Source organism: Schistocerca cancellata, chromosome 1 (assembly GCF_023864275.1).
Source record: "Schistocerca cancellata isolate TAMUIC-IGC-003103 chromosome 1, iqSchCanc2.1, whole genome shotgun sequence".
Taxonomy (NCBI): domain Eukaryota; kingdom Metazoa; phylum Arthropoda; class Insecta; order Orthoptera; family Acrididae; genus Schistocerca; species Schistocerca cancellata.
The window spans coordinates 654991623-655019622 of record NC_064626.1 but is presented as its reverse complement, the minus strand read 5'-3'; the positions used below and the strand labels follow the sequence as shown (position 1 = coordinate 655019622).

Below are 28000 nucleotides of genomic sequence, written 5' to 3'. Positions count from 1 at the left end.
TGAATAAATAACACATTACACAAAAATGTTGTGAAACATTGGGAGAACTCTTCCACGGAAGTTGCGTACCACAAGTACACCATTCAACTTGGATTTCAATACATGTGGTTTATCACTCAATTTTGTCAGTTCTGCTGAAAGCCTGTTGAAAATTAAACCTGCTGCATTTCTGCACAATGCCTAAGGATGTGTTATCCAAGGGAATAGCCGGCCGGTGTGGCCGTGCGGTTCTAGGCGCTTCAGTCTGGAACCGCGTGACCGCTACGGTCGCAGGTTCGAATCCTGCCTCGATCATGGATGTGTGTGATGTCTTTAGGTTAGTTAGGTTTAAGTAGTTCTAAGTTCTAGGGGACTGATGACCACAGATGTTAACTCCCATAGTGCTCAGAGCCATCTGAAAAATGTTTCCAAGGGAATATAGTTTTCCTACTAGCGTTCGCCGAATGAATGTTGTGGTTTTTTTATGAATGAGTCAATACTGGCGACAACAACAATACCCATGGTGGAATGTGTGTACAAGGATGACAGCGTACTCCGAGACACCTTAATAATGGCATACATGAAGTTCCTGAACTAACACCTCAGATCAGTCTGACCACCCTTTGCTATGCTAGGAATATTCTTGGTGAGGGTACAAAGTTGCCCCAAAAGATATAACCATACTAGATGGTAGAGTTAATGTAAGAAAAGTAAAATAGTCTTCGTTTCACTGTTAGTGGTGATTTCCCTTATGCTGAAGATAGCAGGAATCTGTTTCTGCACAGCATTTTGAACGTCGTACTTCCAAGAAAACTTATCATCTAAACTCCGTCCTAAGAATTTAAAATGTTCCACTTCACTGACTGACCACTTTGGTACAACAGAATTTCACTTTTTCAGGAGTTCCATCTCAGAAATTGTATGGATTGGATTTTGTTGCAGTTAAACGTTTGTGTGTTCCCTGAAAGCCAAGTTCTGATGTTACCGACACACTATTAGCCACATCCTTCGCACTACATTCCACAGCTTTCATAACAAAACTTTTGCGATCTCCAACGAGAATTTTTTTTTTTTTTTAGTCATCTATCGTGTTTAGAGGCATATCGTTATACTGTTCATATACACAACGGTGAAACACCAGTGGAGCGATTCATGATTGAACAGAGAAGGAGCTGCAGAAGTATCTGTCAAAAGATTGTAGCGAACGTCTGAGAAGAAAGCGCACAGCGGTAATAATGCTCCTGTTAGTCGGGAGACAGCGGAACAGGAACAAGCCTGGTTAGGTAGCGCCAGCTGGAAGGAAGGGGGACTAGCACGTGCCGTTGGGCAAGCCCTCGTAGCGCCCGCTACCCAGAAGGTAGAGTGGCTCGGAGCGCCCTCCAGCCGCCGGCTAAACACGCCAGGCGACGCCATGCAAATCGGCCAAATCCCGTTTCCATGTCGCCAACTCAGGCGCGCCACACGTAATTACCCCAGCGACAGTCCCGGGCCCGCAATCTCCTTGGCTTTGGTCGCTTGCCAGGACGTGTATCTGCTATTTGCAAGTAAAATAACCGCCACGCTCCTGCTAGGCTACCTGTAACGTGTCGAGGGTTGAGTACCAACATGTGCAGTTGGGGATCTGTCACTTTCGAACATACACATTTACAAAAAAGTTTGCACTGGGATGGTCTGTGCTGTGCGGATCAATTGTAAGAGAAATTTTGTTGGATTTTTTAAACGTTAAATAGGAAGAGAAGGAAGAGGGGGGGGGGGTGAACCTTCTAGGGCAAAATATTACATTGCACCTACACAAGGCAAGATCAATTTGAGGCAAGCAAGGAACGAGCGCCAGTGACTCAGGTAAAGAGGCGGCGAAAAGGAATAACTCTGGAAGTATAGGGGGTGGACCAACATATGGAAACACACAAAAAAATAAAAAACACACACATTATTATGTGCAATTCGGTGAAGTAAAACGTTGGCGTTCAAAACAGCTTCTACTCAAATTGGAATTAAAAAATATAATGGAGTCTGATATCATTCTTCCTGCGAAATAGTGGCGAGTTCAGGTAACGATGATGGAGATGATGGATAGCGACACGCACTCTTCCCTCCAAAGTAGACCACGCAAGCTCAATAATACTGTGATCTAGTGCCTTGCTGTGGCCAGGGGAGATGCGATAATTCATTCTCGTGCTCACAAAACCAATCCTGGACGATGTGAGCTCTGTCAACAGGAGGTCCGTCGTCTTGCCGCATAGCATCGCCACTCGCGAATAAATATTCTACCATGGGATGTACCTGATTAACCTTGGCAGTAATGCAACTTTTCAGAGTACCCATGGGGCCCACGGAATACCACGATATGTCTGCCCAAATCATCACCGAACTACAGTCATGTTTTACACTGGGGTATAAACTTGGTCACAAGTTGGAAACAGTGTGCAACAAGACTCACCAGACCAAATGACGTTCTTCCGTTGTTCCACAGTTCAGTTTTATGACTTCTGCACTTGGTGTTCCTGTAATGGGCATTTGCATCACTGGTGTGTGGTTTTGGAATTCCAGCTCGCCTCGCGTTGCTTAAGGCGCCGACAGTGTTCGCGAGTCCGAGATTCTGTTCCACAGTGAGATTTGCATCTGTCGTTCTGTTGTATTTTATCACAATCCTTTTCAATTACCGTCTCTCATGATCGCTCAACACACACTTTCGTCCGCCTTGTGTCTTACCGGATGATGATTTTCTGCTTTCCCTATATCTACATCTACATTTATACTCCGCAAGCCACCCAACGGTGTGTGGCGGAGGGCACTTTACGTGCCACTGTCATTACCTCCCTTTCCTGTTCCAGTCGCGTATGGTTCGCGGGAAGAACGACTGTCTGAAAGCCTCCGTGCGCGCTCTAATCTCTCTAATTTTATATTCGCGATCTCCACGGGAGGTATAAGTAGGGGGAAGCAATATATTCGATACCTCATCCAGAAACGCACCCTCTCGAAACCTGGCGAGCAAGCTACACCGCGATGCAGAGCGCCTCTCTTGCAGAGTCTGCCACTTGAGTTTGTTAAACATCTCCGTAACGCTATCACGGTTACGAAATAACCCTCTGACGAAAAGCGCCGCTCTTCTTTGGATCTTCTCTATCTCCTCCGTCAACCCGATCTGGTACGGATCCCACACTGATGAGCAATACTCAAGTATAGGCCGAACGAGTGTTTTGTAAGCTACCTCCTTTTTTGATGGACTACATTTTCTAAGGACTCTCCCAATGAATCTCAACCTGGAACCCGCCTTACCAACAGTTAATTTTATATGCTCATTCCACTTCAAATCGTTCCGTACGCATACTCCCAGATATTTTACAGAAGTAACTGCTACCAGTGTTTGTTCCGCTATCACATAATCATACAATAAAGGATCCTTCTTTCTATGTATCCGCAATAAATTACATTTGTCTATGTGGAGGGTCAGTTACCACTCCCTGCACCAAGTGCTTAACCGCTGCAGATCATCCTGCATTTCGCTACAATTTTCTAATGATGCAACTTCTCTGTATACTACAGCATCATCCGCGAAAAGCCGCATGGAACTTCCGACACTATCTACTAGGTCATTTATATATATTGTGGAAAGCAATGGTCCCATAACACTCCCCTGTGGCACGCCAGAGGTTACTTTAACGTCTGTAGACGCCTCTCCATTGATAACAACATGCTGTGTTCTGTTTGCTAAAAACTCTTCAATCCAGCCACACAGCTGGTCTGATATTCCGTAGGCTCTTACTTTGTTTATCAGGCGACAGTGCGGAACTGTATTGAATGCCTTCCGGAAGTCAAGGAAAATGGCATCTACCTGGGAGCCTGTATCTAATATTTTCTGGGTCTCATGAACAAATAAAGCGAGTTGGGTCTCACACGATCGCTGTTTCCGGAATCCATGTTGATTCCTACATAGTAGATTCTGGGTTTCCAAAAACGACATGATACTCGAGCAAAAAACATGTTCTAAAATTCTACAACAGATCGACGTCAGAGATATAGGCCTATAGTTTTGTGCATCTGCTCGACGACCCTTCTTGAAGACTGGGACTACCTGTGCTCTTTTCCAATCATTTGGAACCTTCCGTTCCTCTAGAGACTTGCGGTACACGGCATAAATCTTCGTTACGGTGCCTCTTGAAACTCCGAACACTTCGGCTACCTTGGTTATGGAGGAGTCCACGGAGCACCAACAATTTGCCCACGCTCGAACTGATTTATCCCCGACATATGGCACTCACAACAACAGAAGTCAACGACTGACACTTGCATCGCATTGACGACATTGCAGAGGTGCCGCTCTTGGTCAAATATAACAACGCAACCTGCAGGCTCGGTTAGCACCTGCATTTATGAGGTGTGTATGAAAAGTAATGAGACTGATTTTCTATCTACCAAAGTTTTTTTTTCTTCAAACAAAAATGTTGTCCCCTTCAAAGTAGTTCCCTTTGGGGGCTACACACACCAGCGGAAACGTTGTTTCCAGTCTTGGTAGCAATGCTGAAAAGCTTTAACTGGTAGGGTCTTTAACATATCGGTCACATTATTTTGAATGTTCTGCAGAGTCTTAAAATTACGTCGTTTAAAAGACATCTTTCAAACCTGGGGAAAGGAAAACGTCGCAAGGACTCAGATAAGGTGAACAGGAGAGCAGTGGAACAAAACGAATGTCTTGAGTTCAAAAATTCCGAGATGGATGTGGCCGTGTGGCATGTAGCATTGCTTTTTGTCCAACCCTGTATTGAATGTAACGTTCCGTCCACGGCTTTTGTCGTCGTAGCGCAAATTGGACACGTCTAGGGCTGGCAATAAGCCACAACGGTTTAAGGAACCCAGCCCTCCACAATGTGAGTCGAGTGCACTACCTCCTATGCACTACTGGCATTGTTCCACTGTCTTGAAATTGACAAATCAACTCTTTGTCAGCTAACTGCTGCTGCTCCTACGTCGTAGGAACGGCCAGAGTCCACCATCAAATTCATCACCATATGAGGATTGTTTTAATGACCTTGTTTTTTACCGAAAAATTAACTAAATTCGCGAAAATAATCGATGTGACTGGAAAGGTTGCAACATCTGCCACTGGATGTTAAGTCTCCAGAACGATTAGGTCCAATTTCAGTATCCAACGCCAAAGGATGCAAAGGGCCCTCTAGCTGTATATAATAGCTATTATTAGCTGGCTACGTGGAAACAGGCGTGCAGCAGGGCGATACGACATACAACCACAGAAGAAGCAACTGCTTTCTCGGTGTCCTTTTGACAGCCAGAATCCTTGGCTTCACATGGTTTTTACACTACTCGCCATTAAAACTGCTACACCACGAAGATGACGTGCTACAAACGTGAAATTTAACCGACAGGAAGAAGATGCTGTAATATGCAAATGATTAGCTTTTCAGAGCATTCACTCAAGGTTGGCGCCGGTGGCGACACCTACAACGTGCTGACATGAGGAAAGTTTCCAACCGATTTCTCATACACAAACAGCAGTTTACCGGCGTTGCCTGGTGAAACGTTGTTGTGATGCCTCGTGTAAGGAGGAGAAATGCGTACCACCACGTTTCCGACTTTGATAAAGGTCGGATTGTAGCCTATCGCGACTGCGGTTTATCGTATCGCGACATTGCTGCTCGCGTTGGTCGAGACCCAATGACTGTTAGCAGAATATGGAAACCGTGGGTTCAGGAGGGTAATACGGAACGTCGTGCTGGATCCCAACGGCCTCGTATCAATAGCAGTCGAGATGACAGGCATCTTATCCGCATGGCTGTAACGGATCGTGCAGCCACGTCTCGATCCCTGAGTCAATAGATGGTGACGTTTGCAAGACAACAACCATCTGCACAACTGTTCCGACGACGTTTGCCGCAGCATGGACTATCAACTCGGTGACCATGGCTGCAGTTACCCTTGACGCTGCATCACAGAGAGGAGCGACTACGATGGTGTACTCAACGACGAACCTAAGTGCACGAATGGCAAAACGTCATTTTTTTTCTGGATGAATCCAGATTCTGTTTACAGCATCATCATGATTGCATCCGTGTTCAGCGTCACCGCGGTGAACGCACATTGGAAGCTTTGGAAGCGTACATTCGTCAACGCCATACTGGCGTATCACCCGGCTTGATGGTATGGGGTGCCATTGGTTACACGTCTCGGTCACCTCTTGTTCGCACTGAGCACTTCAAACAGTGGACGTTACATTTCAGTTGTGTTACGACCCATGGCTCTACCCTTCATTCGATCCCTGCGAAACCCTACATTTCAGCAGGATAATGCACGACCGCATGTTGCAGGTCCTGTACGGGCCTTTCTGGATACAGAAAATGTTCGACTGCTGCCCTGGCCAGCACATTCTCCACATCTCTCACCAACTGAAAACGTCTGGTCAAATGTGACCGCGCAAATGGCTCGTCACAATACGCCAGTCACTACTCTTGATGAGCTGTGGTATCGTGTTGATGCTGCATGGGCAACTGTACCTGTACACGCCATCCACGCTCTGTTTGACTCAATGCCCAGGCGTATCAAGGCCGTTATTACGGCCAGAGGTGGTTGTTCTGGGTACTGATTTCTCAGGATCTATGCACCCAAACTGCGTGAAAATGTAATCTCATGTCAGTTCTAGTATAATCTATTTGTCCAATGAATACCCGTTTATCATCTGCATTTCTTCTTGGTGTAGCAATTTTCATGGCCAGTAGTATATCACACTTCCGCCAATCCAGCAACTGAATAAAAGGGAGTACTGTAGCGCCTCTGACGACGCGATGTGTGACTGAGAGGAAGGCAAGGCGTACACTGGCTCTTGTACTCACAATGGTGAGACATATGCCCCCATTGAATGTTGAAGATTAGATGAGTAGAGCATGTAACTAATGAGGAGGTACTGAATACAATTGGGGAGAAGAGGAATTTGTGGCACAACTCGTCTCGATGAAGGGATCGGTTGGTAGGACACATTCTGAGGCATAAAGGGATCACCAATTTTGTATTGGAGGGCAGAGTGGAGGGTAAAAATCGTAGAGGGAGACCAAGAGATGAATACACTAAGCAGATTCAGAAGGATGTAGGGTGCAGTAGTTACTTGGAAATGAAAAAACTTGCACAGGATAGAGTAGCATGGAGAGCTGCATCAAACCAGTCTCCGGACTGGACAACCACAACAACGACAACAACAAAAACATGCCCCCATTTGTTATGCAAACTCATGGGCTCTCCACTGTTTTGTCTGATACACTTTTAGCTGATACTGCTTTAAATCCTGCTGTCCTGTTATTCAGTACTTCTTGACTTGGGAGTTTTTGTACTTATCGCTGACTACAACCACGAAGTATTTGTCTATGTCAAAAGATTGTGCCTTTAGTGCAATATTGCTCGTTCACACAAAAACTGCATGTTTTCACAACTAGTGTCACACAGTAATTGAAGGCCTCACAAGTCACGTACAAGATGTGTTAAAAAGTATCAGTAATTTTGCCATTTCGCTTGTTGCATTAGACCGATTCGCGCCGTTTTTTCGTTGTTCTGTTGGTACATACATCTGAAAAGTAGACTATATCGCCAGCTTTAGCCACATCGGAATCTAGTGTGTTGTCAGCTATCAGAAAGGTTTGATGTATTTTGGTAGTAGCGGGGATTATTTACACTATATAAAAATGAGTATGAGAATATACAGGGTGTTACAAAAAGGTACGCCCAAACTTACAGGAAACATTCCTCACACACAAATAAAGAAAATATGACTTCCTCGATTCACCGCCATGATTTCATACGGGATACTCTACCTGTGCTGCTAGAACATGTGCCTTTACAAGTACGACACAACATGTGGTTCATGCACAGGAGCTCCTGCACATTTCAGTCGAAGTGTTCGTACGCTTCTCAACAACAGATTCGGTGACCGATGGATTGGTAGAGGCGGACCAATTCCATGGCCTCCACGCTCTCCTGACATCAACCCTCTTGACTTTTATTTATGGGGGCATTTGAAAGTTCTTGTCTACGCAACCCCGGTACCAAATGTAGAGACTCTTCGTGCTCGTATTGTGGACGGCTGTGGTACAATACGCCATTCTCCAAGGCTACATCAGCCCATCAGGGATTCCATGCGACAGAGGGTGGATGAATGTATCCTCGCTAACGGGGGACATTTTGAACATTTCCTGTAACAAAGTGTTTGAAGTCACGCTGGTACGTTCTGTTGCTGTGTGTTTCCATTCCATGATTAATGTGATCTGAAGAGAAGTAATAAAATGAGCTCTAACACGGAAAGTAAGCGTTTCCGGACACATGTCCACATATATTTTCTTTCTTTGTGTGTGAGGAATGTTTCCTGAAAGTTTGGCCGTACCTTTTTGTAACACCCTGTATATGAAATCTTGCTAGAAGAACGGAGTAAAGAGAAAAAATTTTTTACTAATGTTAAATACTGATTTTGGTGGGTCTGCTATGAGTAAAACATGGATTTGCTAGTTGTAGAAACGTTTCGCAAAACGCCGTGAAGACGTTGAAGACGACGAGCTACATGGACGCCCCAGCACATCATCAACCCATGAATTTGTGAAAAAAGTGAAGGAAATTATTAAGAGAGGTCGCCGAATCACATCGAAGAAGTCACTGATAATGCTGGAATATCAAGTGGCTCTAGTCAGGAAATATATTCTGATGTTTCGGGTATGAATCCTTTGACAGTAAAATTTGTTCATAAATTTTCGAACTTCGGGGAAAAAAAACGTCGAATGTAAGTCGCTCAGGACTCGCAAGCTGAAGTCAACAGCGATGCAGAACTACTGATAGGTGTCATAACTGGTGATGAGACTCGGGTTTACAGAAAGACGCCAAATCTATGGCTCAATTATCCGTGGATGATGGGTCGCCAAGACCTTACGCTCGACAAGTGCGGTCAGATTTGAAAGTTGTGTTAATTGTGCCCTTCGATTTTAATGGTACAGTGCACGACAAGCTTTACCCAAATATCCAACGATCGAGAAGAAGTAGTAGTAACAAGTTCAATGACGTTTGAGTGAAGCAATCCGAAAAACCGCCAGGATTCGTGTCGAAGGAAGAAATGGTTTTTGCACCATGATAATGCATTTGCTCAAAATTCGTTACTTGTTTGTGAAATTGATATTCCAGTCTCCATATTCTCCAGATACGTACGTCCTATTCGGCCTTTCGCTGTCCCCGAAAAGAAAGAAAATCATATATGGCCGTAGTTTTGCAAGCACACGCTATATTACGAACACATCGCTGATGAAAAGGAAATCAACCCCTAAGGTCGAGTTCAGACGTGTTTCGGAGACTGGAAAAAGCCCTAACGTATTATATGTAATTGGGGACTATTACTGTGAAGGGGATAACATTATTTAGGGTCGATCAAAGCATGGAAACACAGCAGGAAAAGCATGCTTGAACAAAAAATGCAGCTGCTAGCCGAGTCTGCAGGTTGAACCACGAGCGGCACTCAGCAATGTCCTCAATTCGTGCAATTGTCAGCCTTCGTCAGAACAATGTCGGAGCTAAGTGAAGTCTTACATGGGCCAAATTGTTGGTGCTCGTGTGATAGATACTTATGTATCCAAGGCAACCAAAACTGTTTGGTGTTTTAAGAGATACCGCAACGAAGATTTATACCACACACAGTGAAAGTGGAAAACATCATCCGGTAAGTCACAAAACGTACGAAAGTTGGTGTTGTGTGATAGTGATGGACGGTTCATTAAAGAGGACTGTGACGAAAAATAAGGGGACACCAGCTGCAAAAGTCAGTGCATAACGAAATGCTGCACTCTCGAACGCTGCCAGCAACAAAACATGAAGCAGGGAATTGCACGGCTAGGTGGAATTCCGAAACCGAATATCAGTGATGCAAATGCCCTTAAGGAAAGCGTTGTGCCGGAGCTGTAAAACATGAACTACGGAGCAATGGAAGAAAGACATTTGGTCGGACAAGTTTTGTTTCACTCTGTTACCAACTTCTCGTCGAGTTTACGTCCCATGAGTGAAACATGGCGGGGGCTCTGTGATAAACTGGGCAGCCATATCATGGTTATACGTGATACCCACGGTTACTCTGAAAGGTCGTGTTACTACGTAGGATTATGTGACCACCACCAGATCTGAATATTCTTGTGCCTTTGTAGTCTACTTTTGAGGGATGAGTGCGGATAGCTAACCACCTGCATCAGCGTTTCCAAAGTGGCCCTTATACTGCAGGAAGAACGGTACAAAATTCCCTTGTATCTATTGACTCCAAAACGAATGGAAACCGTTTTAAACGACAACGGTTTTCCTACATTGTATTATTCACGGTAGTATGTTGCGTTTTTTGGTGTTCCCATATTTTTTTCCCACCCCTTGTTGAAGAATAAATAAAAGTCTTTCACAAAAAGTTATTTTCTGAACACACAGTGTAGCATACGATGCAGAGTATTAGGTCCTAGTATGACTGCTTCCTTCCCCTTCAGATTTAGTTACAGTTTCTCTGCCATAACTAGTCTCCAGGTGTCAGTATGATTGCTCCCTTCTGCTTCAGATTTATTTAAGAGTTTCTCTATCGTAACTAGTCTCCCCTGGAAGGAAGCGCGATACCATAAGCAGTCTTCCCTGGGAGCAGACAAACTAACATACCGATGGTAAGCACTGAAAACCTCGTAACTCCATTTTGCTAAATATTACAAAGAAAGTAACAACGGTTTCTTGGAAAACATACAAAGCGGTACAGATAGCACTGATGCCGGGTGAGTGAAAAAAAAGTTTAGAAATTGACATGGTACATCAGTCATACAACAAGGATCAGTAATCTCACAGGAACCGGAGGGCAACAAAACGACACGAGAGGGCGCTACAGTCACGTGTGGGCTGGCATCGTCGGAGACTGTTTAACTGGGCCGTACATTCTCCCGGACCGACTTGGTGGTGCCACGTATCTCGTATTCCTGCGAGAGGTTCTGCGGGACATGCTGAATTACGTTCCCATACCTACTCGTCTCCGCATTCGATTTCAGCACGACGGAGCCCCCGCGCATTCCAGGACCAAAGGAGGGCAGGTATGCATGCAACCTTTCCCGGCCGCTGGGTTGATAGCGGTAAGCCAGCTGCACAGCCACCACGGTCAGATGGTCTAACCCCAATCGATCTTTTCCTGTCGGGGTATCTGAAGGGCCTTGTGTCGCAGGACCACCTAGTGAGCAGGACTGTCGTGGCAGCAGGATACCTTCGAGATACACCAGATATATCAGAGAGGGTGCGCCGCTCAATGCAACGTCGATGTCAGGCGTGCCTCGATGCATCTGGGCAAAACTTTGCGGATCTTCTGTAGTGGGAGTCCATTTGTAGCATGTGATTAAATAACTGCAACGCCATAAGGTAACCTCGAATGGCCTTTGCGACCCCCAGTTCCTAAGTGATTATTGATCCTTGTTGTATGCTCTATGTGCCACGTCAGTTGGTGAACGTTTCTTTAATCGCCCTGTGTAGTAGAAGCCTACTTATTAACTGATTAAAGAACTTGATGCACTTTTAAATTTCCGTTTGGTAATGGAATTAGTTTACTGGAATTACGAAGTTTTCATTGCCTACCATCAATATGCTTTTTCACTGGGAATGTAATGAATTACAAATACGGCAAGTAGTGCACGTTGCTCCTCCCTTACTTGCCGTGAGAACAGCAACTACAAGAAAAGCACTGAAGAATGCAGTGTAGGTACTTACCCAGCGCCAGCAGCCCCGAAGTTGGATGCCGGTCCGCCGGTGGTCCTGTACGTGCTGCTGGAACCGCCAGCGCCCGTGGTGTAGCTGCGCACGGCGGCTGCCTCGCGCCTACGCATGGGGCCGCCGTCGCCCGAACCCGCCGCGTGGCTGCTGCTGACGCTACTGCTATTGTAGCTGCGTCCCCCACTGGCGCTGCTGTTGCTGCTGAAGCTGTTGCTGTGTGCGCGGCCGCCGCCCTGGCTGCTGTAGCCCGCGTCGCCGCCGCGGTAGTCACGGCCGCCGAAGCTGTTGGCGTCGCGTGAGCCGCCGCGGAAGCTGCGACCGGCGTCTGAGCCGTCGTCGCGGAAGGTGCGGCCGCCGCCGCTGCTGCTTCCGTAACCGCCGCTGCTTCCGTAACGGCCGCTGCCACCGCGGTCACCCCGCCTGCTGCTGTAGTCGAAGTTGACTGCGCCGTACCTGTTACTATCTCCGGACCCGTAGCCGCTACTGGATGTGTTGCTGCTGTTTGTGCTGTGAAATCCGCGCCGATCCTGTTGCTGATCACGGCGACCACGCCCTCCTCCGAAACCTGCAATTTTTAAACATACGTCGTTACGCAGCTCAACAAACGTTAATACAACAAATGCCTAACAACGGCGTCTCATATTAAGGAGAAAATTTTCGGTGACATACATTTATTAACTCACTCATACTCTATGAAGGACATAATAAATTTTTATAATCAGTTACGCTGTTATGAGTATTACTGTATTTGAACTATAGGCCTATTTCAGCTATACAGCCATTATACATAAAAAAAAGTTTTGAATCACCCCGGTTCCCAGAACTCCTGGAGATAGACGTTGACTGTGGATACTGTATCACAGGCACAGTCCCTTTGGCTGTTCAGAGATGTCACTAATCCTGCCCAAAGATGTTAACAACCACCACGCATGAGCGGCGCCTATTAAACGAAGGGGGTCCGACAGTTCCAGCTATTCCACCAGGAAGAAGGTACACGGCTCATGTCGTCTGTAGTTCAACCATGCCTAGATTGTGACTGCCGCGGTTCGATCGCGTCCGGATTGTTACTTTGTGCCAGGAACGGCTCTGAACAAGTGAGGTGTCCTGGCGTCTCGGAGTTAACCAAAGCGATGTTGTTCGGACATGGAGGAGATACAGAGAGACAGGAACTGTCTATGACATGCGTCGCTCAGGCCGCCCAAGGGCTACTACTAGAGTGAATGACCGCTACCTACGGGTTATGGCTCGGAGGAACTCTGACAGCAACGCCACCATGTTGAATAATGCTTTTCGTGCAGCCACGGAGGACGTTGTGTTACGACTCAAACTGTGCGCTGCATGATGCGCAACTTCACTCCCGACGTCTATGGCGAGGACCATCCTTGCAACCACGACACCATGCAGCGCGGTACAGATGAACCCAACAACATATCGAATGGACCGCTGAGAATTGGCATCACGTTCTCTTCACCGATGAGTGTCGCATACGCCTTCAACCAGACAATCGTCAGAGACGTGTTTGGAGGCAACCCGGCCACGCTGAACGTCTTAGACACACTGTCCAGCGAGTGCAGCAAGGTTCCCTGCCGTTTAGGGTTGGCATTACGTGGGGCCGACGTACGCCGTTGGCGGTCATGGAAGGCACTGTAACGGCTGTACGATACATGAATGCCATACTCCGACCGATAGTGCAACGATATCGGCAGCATATTGGAGAGGCATTCGTCTTCATGGATGACAATTCGCGCCCGCATCATGTACATCTTGTGAATGACTTCCTTGAGAATAACGACATCGCTCGACTAGAGTGGCCAGCATATTCTCCAGACATGAACCCTATCGCACATACCTGGGATAGATTGAAAAGGACTGTTTATGGACAACGTGACCAACCAACCACTCTGAGGGATCCACGCCGAATCGCCGTTGGGACATCTGGACCAACAGCGCCTTGATGAACTTGTGGATAGTATGCCACGACTAATACGGGCATGCATCAATGCAAGAGGACGTGCTACTGGATATTAGAGGTACCGGTGTGTACTGCAATGTGAACCACCACCTCAGAGTCTCACTGTATGGTGGTACAACACGCAATGTGTGGTTTTCATGAACAATAAAAAGGACGGAAATGATGTTTATGTTAATCTCTATTCCAATTTTCCGTACAGGTTACAGAACTCTGGGAACCGAGGTGATGCAAAACTTTTTTATGTGTGTACGTCTGTAACGCTGTTCACTAACATTAATACAACAAACGAGTAGAAATGGCGTCTCATATTATGCAAAAACTTATTTCGTTAACATACATTAATTAACTCACTCATACTCTTTCAAGGACATAATAAATTTTTATAACCGGTTACGCTGCTACGAGTATTATTTTATTTAAACTATAGGCCTATTTCAGCTACACAGTCATTATCAGATTATCTACAATAGAACACCTTATACATTTTGGTACATTTATTGTATTACATGAGAGTTGCTTATCAATAATACGATTTTCATGTCCTGGCTTCCATGCAGTATCGCTGTTTCTGTTTTGCTGTCTATTTGTTACTGATTATATTATACGTTAATGTGGCAATAATAATCAGTTTTGTAGTATGTTCTGACTTTTCTTTTAATAGTGGTCAGATATAAATATTAGTCTGTAGTTGACATTCAGCGACAACAGTTATGAGAAACGATCAGCGGTTTTGTTATTTCTGTTGCTGTCCATTCCTTAACTGATTATATTCTTTCTTTGTTATTCTAATAGTAACCAGTTATGTGTTATATTCTGACATTTTGTTAATAATGGTCGGAAATAAATTTAATTTCCAATTGAAATTTCGTAACGGTAATTATGTCAGATTATCAGCTATATTATGTGCTTACATCTGCTTGTTGACAATTCTATCATACTTGGTTATATTAAATGGTTATCTATGGTGTCGTGTTTTTAAGTTAAATTTTTTCTGGCTGGATTATGGTTTATCCAGTTTTCGATAAACTGTTTATATTTTAGGTCAATTATTAGGTCATTATTAATGAAATGTCAGAACATGACACACAACTAATTGCTAATAGAATAACACCGAAAGAACTTAATCAGTAAACAAATAGACAGCAACAGAAATAACAAAATCGACAATAAGATGTCACAACTTCTGTTACCAAATGTCAGTTACAGACTAAGATTTATAGCTAACGACTACGAAAAGAAACGGCAGAACATATTACAAAACTGATTAGTATTGCTACATTAACGTAAAATATAAGTAACAAGAATACAGAAACAGAAGAAAACGATGCTGCATGTAAGTCAGGACTTGAATACGTATGTCAAATCATATTATTCATAAGTAATTCACATATACTACAACAAATGTACAACAATTTATAAAAAGCTCTATTACAGATAACATGAAGATGGCTGTACGGCTGAAAAGGCCTATAGGTCATATAAAAATAATATTCATAGCAGCGTAACTGTTTATACAAATTTATTATGTCCTTGAAAGACATTCATTACGCAGCAGGCCCAGAAGATTACAAACTGTTGACACGCACTCACACTCATTAAAACGAGGGAAGGAGGAGATAATTACTGACATAGACAACCTTACTGTGCAGTTTATTTACTCAATGTTCACGCAAAATTTCTGAAGAGAAACTATCATTAAGTTTGGCACATTTAAGTGCCAGTGTTAAAATGCTTTCTTCAACACCCAACTCAATTGACTACCAGGTGTACCGGTATGAAATGAGCGTTAAGATACAAATGTGTCGATAGGGAACATTTGTTGTGAACGAGCCTTAACACCATATGTTTTCATAGTGTTAACAATGTCGAATTTTGTACCAGAAAGTGATTTGCGGAAAGCATTAATTTTTTGTTTTCATTTGAAAAAAAGTGCTGCAGAATCGCATCGAATGCTTGTCGAGGCATATGGTGATCATGCTGTATCAGAAGCAACATGCAAAAGATGGTTTCAACGGTTCAGAAATAATGATTTTGATGTAAGAAATAAAAAATGTGGAAGACCACCAAAAAAGTTCGAAGACGCCGAATTGCAAGCAATATTGGAGGAAGATGATACTTTGAGTCAGAAGCAAATGGCAGCAATGCTAAATGTTGCACAATAAACAATTTCTGACCGTTTGAAAGCTATGGGTAAGATCCAAAAGTGTGGAAAATGGGTGTCACATAAATTGAATGAAAGACAGATGGAAAACCGAAAAACCATTTGTCAAATTTTGCTTCAAAGGCATGAAAGAAAATCAATTTTGCATCGAATTGTTACTGGCGATGAAAAAGGGATATATTTTAAGAATCCTAAACGGGAAAAATCATGGGTTAATCCGGAACAACCATCAACATCGACCGCAAAAACAGATCGATTCGGCAAGAAGACAATGCTCTGTGTTTGGTGGGATCAGAAAGGTGTGGTGTATCATGAGCTTCTAAAACCCGGTGAAACTGTGAATACTAATCGCTACAGACAACAAATGAGAAGGCATGGCAAAGTAATTTTTTTTACACCACAATGCACCTGCACACAAAGCAAAACTGGTTCAGGATACAATCAAAACACTTGGCTGGGAGCTGCTACCCCACTCGCCGTATTCACCAGACTTGGCCCTTTCTGACTAACATTTGTTTTCATCAATGGGACACGCATTGGCTGAGGAACACTTCGATTCCTACGAAGAAGTTGAAAATTGTGTGTCTGATTGGTTTGCTTCAAAAGACGAACATTTCTATTGGCGTCGTGTCCACAAATTGCCAGAAAGGTGGTCAAAATGTATATATTGTATGTATTCTGAATAAAGTGTTTTTACTTTTCAATTCAAAATTAGTGTTTCATTTTTACAAAAAAAAACGCTCATTTCATACCGGTACACCTGCTACTTCTGAATTCCAAACGTAGCCCACACAATTCGCCCTCCTCATTCTTTTCTGGTATTACTCCGTTGTCGGCATCTACACTCTAAGCGTTTTGAATAACAATTAACCAATTACAATTTTCTGTGACCTGCTCCATTCCCTGTGACCACATAGTTATTCATCCTAAGATGGGAGGAAAAGTCCCTGACATCACCTGTTATCGAATAACCACTGTACATCTGATTTATTAAAATACTTTCAGTAAAATCAATCGTTAAACCTGGAAGATGAAGTAAGGGCACGGGCACATAAAAGAATAGCAAGCAACGTAGCGGACGCCAGCAGCATAGCTCTACTGTAATTGAGGCACCACACCTAAAAAATTTCACAGTATGGATGTAGTCCATGCAAAAACTACACATAACACCACTGTTCAATGAACCTGAAGACGATCAGGTCGCTCGCAGAAATAATGTGGGCCAAAATGAATCGATAACTCGTCTGAAACACGAAAACATATTATCAGTTGATTTGTACGTTTCTGTATCGCTTTTCTGCTACAGACAAGAGAAACCATTTGTTTCTCTGTTGAAATGTAACGTCGAATGTATTGCTCTAGACTATTATCGCATCAATTCTCGAGAATAGGTCGAACAAACCTTTTGCAAAGCATCTCATCCATGGCTTAGTTACATTTCGGCAACATTCTTCCAATTCATCTCATCCATGCATCTGCTTTTCCTACAAATATTTTTATGTCGCTCTGAAATGGTTGAAATGGCTCTGAGCACTATTTGACTTAACATCTGAGGTCATCAGTCACCTAGAACTTAGAGCTACTTAAACCTAACTAACCTAAGGACATCACACACATCCATGTCCGAGGCAGGATTCGAAGCTGCGACCGTAGCGGTTGCTCGGCCACAGCGGCCGGCCTATGTCGCTCTGATCGATTATTTTATTTACTTTACGTTTGTTACATTTTCTAGTGATTCATTTCTAATAGTGTAATCGAACAGTGAGTCACTTTCTACCTATTTTATGTGCAATACTTATAGATTTATATTTACGTGAGGATCGACTGCTAGGACCTGCACCTAACGTCGATCCTCTGCATGTCTTCCTTTTCCTAGAGAGCAGTTTCCTGTAACTGACAGCATCGTCCGCGAAGTGCCACCCCTAGAGTATGGCATTGTCCTGGAAGAATAGGACGACTGTCTCCGTTTATGGTCAGGTCGATAGCGAAATGTGTAAACGTATCATAGCTGACGATGGCACATGTTCGTGCAGGAAATACGACGTCCCCTTGGAACTGCAAAGTGAACGACAGAGAGAAATCAAGGGAAACCCACGGCAAGAAGCCAGATATGGAATTTGAAGCGCTCTCCTCCCCAGTACCATCACAGTATCTCAACAATGATTTCAATTTAATAGGCTTCACTGGCGAGACATGGCCTGCCAATAACCAGTAACATGCAGAACATCGGCATGTAACGCGGATACCAATTAGAAGTGTTGCAAGTGACTAGGAACCATGGTGGTATATTCTCAAAGATGTGAAATCGTGCAGTTATGAGCTAATTCTGCATGTCAGAATCAGCCATAAGATAACACCCGAGGAGATTCCACAGACGCTCTGCTCGATTCAGTCATCCGGGACGAGCTAAGAACTAGGGACTCACGCGCTTACTCTTCGAACTACTATCGAATATTTCTAATCTTGTGGCTGTTCGTTTCACTGGAAGGCTTTGTCCGCCCCAGAAAACAGAATCGGGTAGCAAGGTTGCAGAAATGGATTCCTGTGCGACGTGTGTACACTGTACGATGATGGGTGATTCAAGCGACTGCCAGAAAATGTTTGACAGATCTCGGTGGCAGTGAGCAGTGGACCCATATTCGATATACCTGTTGCACGGTGTCCTTAAATCTTTTTTGCTAATGCCTGGGTGATTCGTTCGAAAAGGATCCAGTCGTCCACTGCCTTCATCGTTCTTGACATACCCGACCTTGTGCAGTCTCTTGCGACGTCGTCTTCGACGGAATGTTGAAACCCTCATTTTCTTTCCTTTTCATTACGAAGTTAGTCAGGCAACCACCGGTTCTGATCTTCCTGTCGTATCTATAGTGTTCCCTATCCTCTGCTTTCCTCCTGAAACGCCAACGATGTCCGCTATACGAAGTGGAAATGCCAACATGAGGATAGCCATCCAAGGCACACCGCGATCTAGAAATCACATCATCAGAAGATACAGGATGTCGCACATAAAACCGGTATGCCTCACGCACCGGTTAATCTGTTCAAGTCGAATTGATTATGAAGTGGCAACGGTGTCTCGAAAGACGGCTACACTGTATTTTATCGGAAAGGTGAGTGCAGCTATGAGTCCGTGCGTAAATTGCTGTCTGAAGGTCGTATTGCTGAGGTGTTACAAAAATGCGCAGTTTGCACTAAAAAAGCGAACTAATATTGTGGAGCGTTATGTAAAGACAGGCTCCATCACGGAATGTAAATAAATGTTATGGTAGAAAAATCCTCATGACCAACACTATTCAATATCTGTATAAGAAATGAAGTGCTGTAGGACCCGTTCAGAAGGTGCAGAGGAATAGCCGACCGACAGTGAGGACCCCTGAAGCTACAGACAGAATTCGCATGGACACTACGACCAAGTCCCCCCAAATTGGTAAGGAGGTTATCGCAGCAGTTTGGTGTATTACGTACATCGTCCCATCGTGTACTAAAAGAAATGAAATTAAAAGTCTATTGTGTGAGTGTGGTGCAAGAGTTGAAATTTGAGGATCAGAATAAAAGAAAAAGTTCATTATTCTGAATGACAGTTAACATCAATTCCTAACGGTTACTTGAACCCTTTCATGTCAGGTACGGCCCGGTTTCATTTGTCAGATTATGTAAACTCTCAAAATTGTAGGTACTGGTCACAGGACAACCCATATAATCTGAATGAAGAAACATTGATAGAGAAATTAAAAACATCACACCTGCAGAATTATAGCGTGTTGCTGGTAACGCCACCACACGCATTCAGCGATGCATGGATGCCCATGACCAGCACTTCCAGCAGCTCTTATTTATAGGCAACCACATGTTTTTTTAATGCTGCTATTATCTACTCTTTTTTAGGTAGTTCATTGTTACTTGAATCTCGGGCGTGAGGCTTACCGGTTTTAAGTGGGACACCCTGTACCTTCGACACGGGAGACCAAAAGTGCTACTGCCGAGCCACCATCGATATAATTAACAGATGAGGAGGAAAAAAATCCTGTGTGTTTCGCTGATCTACTAGTACACCCAGTTTCAAATATTCTTGTCAACATGATAGCTGCACGGAATAATCACTGCAGCTCACGAAAAACAGGACACGTGTTTTATTTGTGTGCCTGGCAACCGTCGGCGCCGTCACGCCATGGGCACAACTGGGAGCCAGTCAGCCGGAGAAGTCAACGAAGGCAACTAGCGGTGCTGCTAATTGGCGGCTGGCGCGGGGGAGGCTGCTGCTATTAGGGCGCCTCGTGCCGCTGAGACAATGCCGGCCGCACGCGTCACCAGCGACAGGCCGCGCCCTCCCGCTGTTGGCGGAAAAATCACGACTCCGATTCGAGACCACTTCCCGGAAGGTCTTAAATCGATGCGAACACGATACACAATCTGTAGCAGCAGCACGATATTCATCGATAATTAATTTTCTCAGTCCGCAAACGACTGACGAAGACCAATTTAATACGCACTACATTACACATGAGCCAACGGCTTTGCCGCAGTGGTAACACTAGTTCCTTTCAGATTACCGAAGTTAAACGCTGTTTGGCTTGGATGGGTGACAGTTAGGGACAGCCGAACACTGTTGGCAAGTGAGGTGTACTCAGCCCATGTGAGGCCAAATGAGGAGCTACTTGACAGAGAAGTAGCGGTCTGGTCACGAAAACTAACAGCGGCGGGGAGAGCGGTTGCTGACCGCATGCCCCTCCGTATCCGCAACCAGTGACGCCTATGAGCTGAGCATGACGCAGAGGTGGGTCGGCAGCGTTGGGCCTTGAGAGGACTGGTCGGATTGAGGAGTACATTACACACCTTCTTTCTTTCTTTCTGTGTTATTGACACGAGTGGTCTGTTATTCGTGAGTGTGCTTACGTATTTCGTCCAAACCTCACGCCTCAGTAGTGTGTTTACATTCTGCGACGTGCAGTTGAAGCTGCAGCGGGTATAAAGCTAAGTACTGACAAAGTTACTTGTACACTGTTATACAGTTATTAAATTTAATAGTTTTCAGCGGTGTTTCGTGCTGTTTGAGGAGAAATAACGATTTAATAAACTTTTGGAAACGTTCGCTCGCTGTAGTTTTTATAGTTTTCTGTGCGTTGAAGTCGTTTAGTAAATTTCGTTGAGTGTTCCAGTGGCCGTTTGAATTTTTGGTTTTAACTAATAATTCTGTGAAGTTTTTTTGGTACTGGTATTAGTTGTGGTTAAGTAGTATTAATACAAGAACTTGCTTTCTTAATAGAGAGAAAATTTAGAGACCGCTTTTGTTAGTTCTATAAATAGTTCTACTGGTGAGAACGACCTTAGGTAACGCGGATGTATAGTTTTTTTCAGTTAACTGTAAAATTTTATCATGAGTGAGAAGTGTCGGCTCTGTCGTAGGTTTGTGAACAGTGGCTTACGACGTGGGATTTGTTCAAAGTATTTTCATTGGGGAATGCAGTGGGGAAGCCAGTGGGCATTCTAGAGATCCTCTACTGGGAATACAGAATCTGTAGTATAGAAATAAGTTAATAGAGGAGCAGGAGCGTAAGATCTGCGCCCTCAGGTGCAGTTACAACACGCAAAGGAGGACATAGATAGGTTGAGGAGGACGAAGGATGCTGGGGAATGGGAACTGGGCAGGACGTGGTATTCAGACAGTTACACTTTGCGAATATTCAATAGATCTGACCAATTGTGAGAGTTGAGTGGAGAGGAGAGGAGCCTCTTGCAGCAGCAGGTGTAGGGAACATGCAGCAGTCCTCAGTATTTAGGAGGCCTAAGTCAGTTGCAAAGTGTAACAGAAAAAAGAAGGTTCTGCTGCTAGGTAGTTCGTACGGTTGAGGTGTGGGCCGCAGCTGCAGAAAGTGTTGGAAAGTGAGTACCAGGTCACCAGCACTGTGAAGCCTAGAGCAGGATTGGCTCTGGTGACTGACAGCATAAGAGAGTTACGTAGGAATTTTACGAAGGAGGATCAGGTAGTGATAGTGGGAGGAGCAGGGAACAGTCTGATAGGGGCAGGGAATATGATATAAGTGGTGACCTGGTAAAGATAGCTACTCAAGCTGGTGGCACTAATGTGCATTTCGTGCAACTGTCATGATCGGCCCCATCTTAATGCGTCTGTTACGTGCGTTAACATGGGGATAGAGAGGGCGCTGATGGCAGAGGGCATGGGTCACATCTATCAGTAGGTCAGGTTTCACTAGGCATGTCCTGCACCTCAATAGGTATGGGAAGGGGAGGCTGATAAAGCTTATAGGTGACAGTGAAACATTCCTTTAGTAGTTGGTGTTAGAGGTGCACCTTTTTTAGAGTGAAGTCAACTGATAGGTACACCTGCTTAAAGGAAGCCCCTCTAAGGGCTCACGTTCATAGGATGTCATGTTTCCAAATCGAGAAGGAATTATCATATTTCATCAGAATATAAGAGGTATTAGAGATAAAATTAATGAGCTGCTTATAGATGTTGACTCTGAAATTATTGGTATATCGGAGCACCACTTAAATACTTCGACAATTCAGAGGCTTCCTTTACTAGGATACAGATTAGCTGGCTGTTTCTCAAGGAGTTCCTTGCAGGGTGGGGAAGTGGCTATGTACGTAACGGAGAGAGTTCCATTTGAGTCCATAGACGTATCACGGCACTGCACTGAACAGATATTTGAACGTTGTGCAGGAGCAGCTGAATTTAGTGAAACTAAACTTTTAATTGTAGTTGTTTATAGGTCTCCTCTAACTCTGACTTCGGAGCATTTCTGCTCAAGCTAGACAGGGTTCCTCATTCACTTTGAACAAATGGTACAAATGGCTCTGAGCACTATGGGACTTAAACATCTATGGTCATCAGTCCCCTAGAACTTTGAACTACTTAAACCTAACTAACCTAAGGACATCACACACACCTATGCCCGACGCAGGATTCGAACCTGCGACTGTAGCAGTCGCGCAGTTCCGGACTGAGCGCCTAGTACCGCTCGGCCCCCGCGGCCGGCCATTCACTTTGTAGGAAGTACCAGAAATTAGTTATATGTGGTGACTTCAATATACATTTTGTATATGATGGTGCAAGAAAAAAGATGTTGCTAGATCTCCTAAATTCATATGATCTGATGCAGACTATTTTTTCCAACTAAGGTGCAGGGCAACAGTGGCACAGCCATAGACAGTATTTTCATTCATTACTAGATAAGCATTCTGTTAGTAAAACGGTGAATGGCCTTTCAGACCATGACGCACAAATTTAACACTAAAAGGCTTTTGCACTCAAACAAATGTCGCATATAATTACAAACTATGCAGGAAAGTTAATCCAACAGCAATAGAGTGTTTTAAACCTCATCAAGGAACAAGAGTGGCAGGACGTTTCTAGTGCCGATAACATAAGATGACAAATATAATGCTTTCCTTAAAACATTTCTCATATTCTTTGAGAGTTGCATTCCATTGGAACGTTCTAAACGGGGTATTAGCAGTAATAGACAGCCAAGGTGGCTGACTAGTGGGATAAGGATATCATGTGGAACAACGCGGGAATTATATCAAAGGTTAGAAGTAGTCACAATCAAGCCCATTACAAACAGTATTGTAAGGTGCTTAAAATGTTATTAGGAAGGCAAATAGTATGTGGTATGCAAACAGAATAGCTAATTCACAGGATAAAATTAAAACCATATGGTCAGTTGTGAAGGAAGTGTCTGGTCAACAGCACAAGGTCGACGATATAAAGTCAGTCCGTAGTAAAAATATTTCTGTAACTGATAAATCAGATATACGTACAGTATTTAACAATGAATTTCTGAGCACTGCTGGTGAATTAAATAAAAATTTAGTTTCTACAGGGAATCATATAACTTTCTTGGCAAATGCCTTTCCGAGAATGACGTCTGAAATACTCCTCTGTGATACAGACAAGGGAGAGATTGAGTCAATAATTAAATCACTGAAGACTAAGGACTCTCATGGATATGATAGAGTGCCTAGCGGAATATATAAGTACTGTGGTGCACATGTTAGCCCTCTATTTAGCCATATTTGTAATTTTTCCTTTAGGAATGGTCAATTTCCTGAAGGATTAAAGTACTCAGTAGTAAAGCCGCTTTATGAAAAGGGAGAAAAGCATAATGTAGATAATTTAAACCTTTTTATATGTCATCAGTGTTTGCTAAAGTTATTGAAAAGGCTGTGTTTTTAAGGATAATTGATCACATTATATCACACGATTTACTATCAAATGTACAGTTCGGCTTTAGAAGTCGTTTAACAACTGAAAATGCTATATTCTCTTTTCTCTGTGAGGTACTGGAGGGTTAAACAAAAGGTTTCGATCGCTAGGCGTTATTTTTTTATTTTATTTAACTAAGGCGTCTGATTGTGTTGATTACAAAATATTACTCCAGAATTTGGACCATTACGGAATATAGGGAGTGGCTCACAATTGGTTCACCAATTACTTTAGCAGCAGACAGCAAAAGGTCATTACTCACAATGTTGAGAATGGCTGTGATGTTGGGTCTGAGTGGGGTACAGTCAAGTGGGGGGTTCCCCAGGGATCACTGTTGGGGCCACTCCTATTCCTTATTTATATAAATGATATGCCCTCTAGTATTATGGGTAACTCTAAAATATTTCTGTTTGATGACGACACTAGCTTGGTAGTAGAGCAGGATGTCTGCAACATTGGCCCAGTTTAAAATAGTGCAGTTCATGGCTTGTAGAAAATAAACTAACGCTAAATCAAGTAAGACTTAGTTTTTACAGTTTCAACACACAATTCAACAAAACCCGACTTTTTAATGGGCATATGATTAGTGAAACTGAACAGTTCAGATTTCTAGGTGTTCATACAGACTGTCGTGAAATTCTCAAGTTCAGGATCTTGTTCAAAGACTTAATGCTGCCATTTTACTATTCGAACGGTATCTGAAGTGAGTGATCGTTCGACACGAAAACTAGTCTACTTTGCTTATTTTCATTCTCTTATGTCGTACAGTATTATATTTTGGGGTAACTCCTCCCATTCGATATTTTTTTTCAGAAACTTGCTGTTCGGGCAATAAGTGGTGTAAGTTCACGAACCTCTTGTCGACCCCTGTTCATATATATTGCTGTCATTTCTTGTTAACAATATTAGTTTATTCCCAAGAATAAGCAGCTTTCACTCAGTTTATACTAGGCAGAAATCAAACTTGCATTTGGATAGGACTTCCTTAACTCTTGTGCAGAAAGGCGTGCAGTATACTTTGGAATCCATTTTCAGTAAGTTATCGCTAGAATTAAAAAATCTTAGCAGTAATCCACGCGTTTTCATATCGAAACTGAAGAGTTTCCTCATGGCTCACTCCTTCTATTCTGTCGAGGAGTTCCTTGAAAATTAAGCTGCTTCTTGTTGTATTGTTGATTATATTTACTTAAACTTATGGCCTGACTTTTTCTGGTTTCATAAACATTGTATTTTTATCTGTCATTACTTTTATGTTGTAATTTCATGTGCTGACATGTTCCATGACCCTGGAGATTTGCTCCTCAATTTGGTCCTATGGAACGTGATGTGTAAATAAAATAAAACGAATTGATTTCGACCTTTGACTACCCCCAAATCGAGCTAATTGTATCACAAATGATATTCGCGCATGAAAATCAAAAAGCTCCTAGTACCTGCAAGTAACCGTCCGGAGTGATGTAAGGTAGAAATGCTCAATAGAACAGACTGTGGAGTACGCAGATGCCAGAGAGAAAGTATTGAAATTGGACCACGAATCGAGTAGTTTGCTAAATCCTCTTTTGACCAATTCTTTCTATGACTCGGCAGTCTGGGAGTTTTACCAAGTTGGTCTCATGCAAGAGAGAAAGAAAACTGAGAGCAGAACTGAACGATTCCCCCAGAGTTTCATCAGCACGAAGGCGTCAAAGAAATGCGTTCTGCATAGTGGAGAGCCTTGCTCTCGCAATTTTCCCAATCTTCGTTCCAATGAGAGTCAAGAAACATATCATTTCCTATAAGAGAATTGTTCTTTCTGTGTATCAACTAGAACTAACATAAATGGGGAAGAAAGAGGAGGTAATGATCCGAGTATGCTATACATCCTCAGGAACGTACGGCGAACTGTCTTGAGTATAAACGCGGATGTAAATGGAAAGTCGCAGACTCGTCCAGAAAACACTGCAAAGAAATAAAAACTGTCATCGTGGGTATTCTATATGCTACACTGTATTGCGTTCTTCACATTACTATAAAACAAACGGAAGATTCAGAAACAACGTAGGTTTTGAATTGCACAGCAAGTCAGAACAGCAATTTCCGATAAGTAAAATTATCATTTGACCTTCTCGGAAATGTAACATTTTTCCACACATATTGTGATATCTATTATCCCTTCTTCGCTTTCTATATCAGACGATAAACGCAAGACGAATATGCATGAGCCATGGAGGAAATAAAATATTTATCACTGAGGACTGCCAGAACATAACGTAAAACATGTGCACACCGAAACTACTGAATTTTACGATAAAGGTTAAAAAAAGAGCACATAAAAGAATTCACATATCTATGCTCTGCCTTCGGAACCGACTTAGTACATGTTTTAAGAACCCATCTTTTGCAGTGATATCTGATGCATCCGTCACTACTTTCTGGAAGTCTCAAATGGTCAGACATACTTTGGGGATGGAATGAAGTCAACACGCGCTAATTGTGTCACATCGCATTTTGGCATCAAGGCCCTTATTAATGGTGGTACTGTAGGACGAGGTACCATAATCATCACCAATCGTGCTCATAGCTGAGCGTCGTGACCTCATTCACGACGGTTACTAGCTCCTCATAGAGCTCGCTAAACAGGTTGTATTGATCAAACTGTAACACACATATTATATGTGGTAAAAAAAGGAGAAAAGAATAATTGAACTGGATGATTGTAATTGCGTGGACAACGATTGTGTGAACTTTATGTAATAAAGAGAAAGCATTATGTGTCATGTTTTGTTCTTGTATAGAATTATGTACTGATTTTTTTAAAGATAATATCTGTGTCGGCGAGTACTGAAACCGCCACAGACGATACTTATTAAATATCAAACAAAGATGAGAATATGTGACAAGTATAAATAGTAGTGACCGGACATTAATTTCTCTGTCGTCTTCTTGGAGTTACGTGAGTAAGAAGAGCCTGTGGCGTTATATTGTACGCTTGCGTAGCATTCTTTTGTCAAGATTGAGAGACGTACGCCATTACGTACTCATTGTAAAGGTGTGTAATAATTTAATCTGTTTAAATGTTTTGAATAGAGTTACTTAGTGAAAACTTGCATTATGATTTGTAATAAGCTTGCTGGTATTTTATCCCATCCTTTTAAGACATTTTCAGTTATTTAAATATTATTCGTGGTGCAGAGCTGCGCTACGAACGAACGAGCCGCTGCCGCGGCGCATTCAAACTGCATTAAATAAAACCAATAATACCGCAAAGAAGCGGACAGGTAACAGTAAACTAAAATTATTTCTTTCAGCTTTCGGAATTGCAGAGCAGAGCAGCAGATTTTGTGATGTGTTTTACAGGTTGACGCGGGCTGCGGATAATACATTATTAACAGTGCAAAAAGATAATTTACCTTCATAACACAAAAGAAATCTTGCTGTGCATAGTTCTGGTCTGGCAAACATTATAGTAAAAACATCTTTTTCTCTGATAATAGTCTCATGTTCTCGTGTTAGTCGTGGTACTTATTGGTGTTTTACTGTTAACAAAAATCCACTGCAAAAATTTTATGTTGAACAAACATTGCGTACTGTAACATCAGTATTGATAACGAAATAATTTTCAGTAACCTTTTCAATAACTGTAAAGTAAGCAAGATATGTTGAACTTCATGGCGAGTTACAGTAACGAAAAAATGTTCCTTCAATAGAAAGCCAGATCCATAATAACAAGAACATAATATATTTTGTTTTGTTGAAAATTAATAATCCAAAGAAAGTCACAACACAGTATTCCTAAAAAGTATTTCGGGGCTCTTTTCGTAGCAACATATTTCTCATATATTAGTTGTTACGCGAGTAATAAAAACAAAGCAAAGAGAGCCAGTGCAAGGCCCTTATTAATGGTGGTACTGTAGGACAAGGTACCATCATCATCACC

At 43.1% G+C, this 28000-nt stretch overlaps 1 protein-coding gene across 1 annotated transcript in view; it reads right to left on the bottom strand.

The window, feature by feature from the left end:
• LOC126183608 (5'-3' exoribonuclease 2 homolog) overlaps positions 1 to 28000 on the bottom strand; it is a 449636-nt gene that overhangs the window by 7284 nt on the left and 414352 nt on the right. The window contains exon 19 of the mRNA XM_049925723.1: positions 11722 to 12289. Within this exon, the coding sequence (XP_049781680.1) occupies positions 11722 to 12289 (568 nt within the window). The remainder of the gene's footprint in view (positions 1 to 11721; positions 12290 to 28000) is intronic.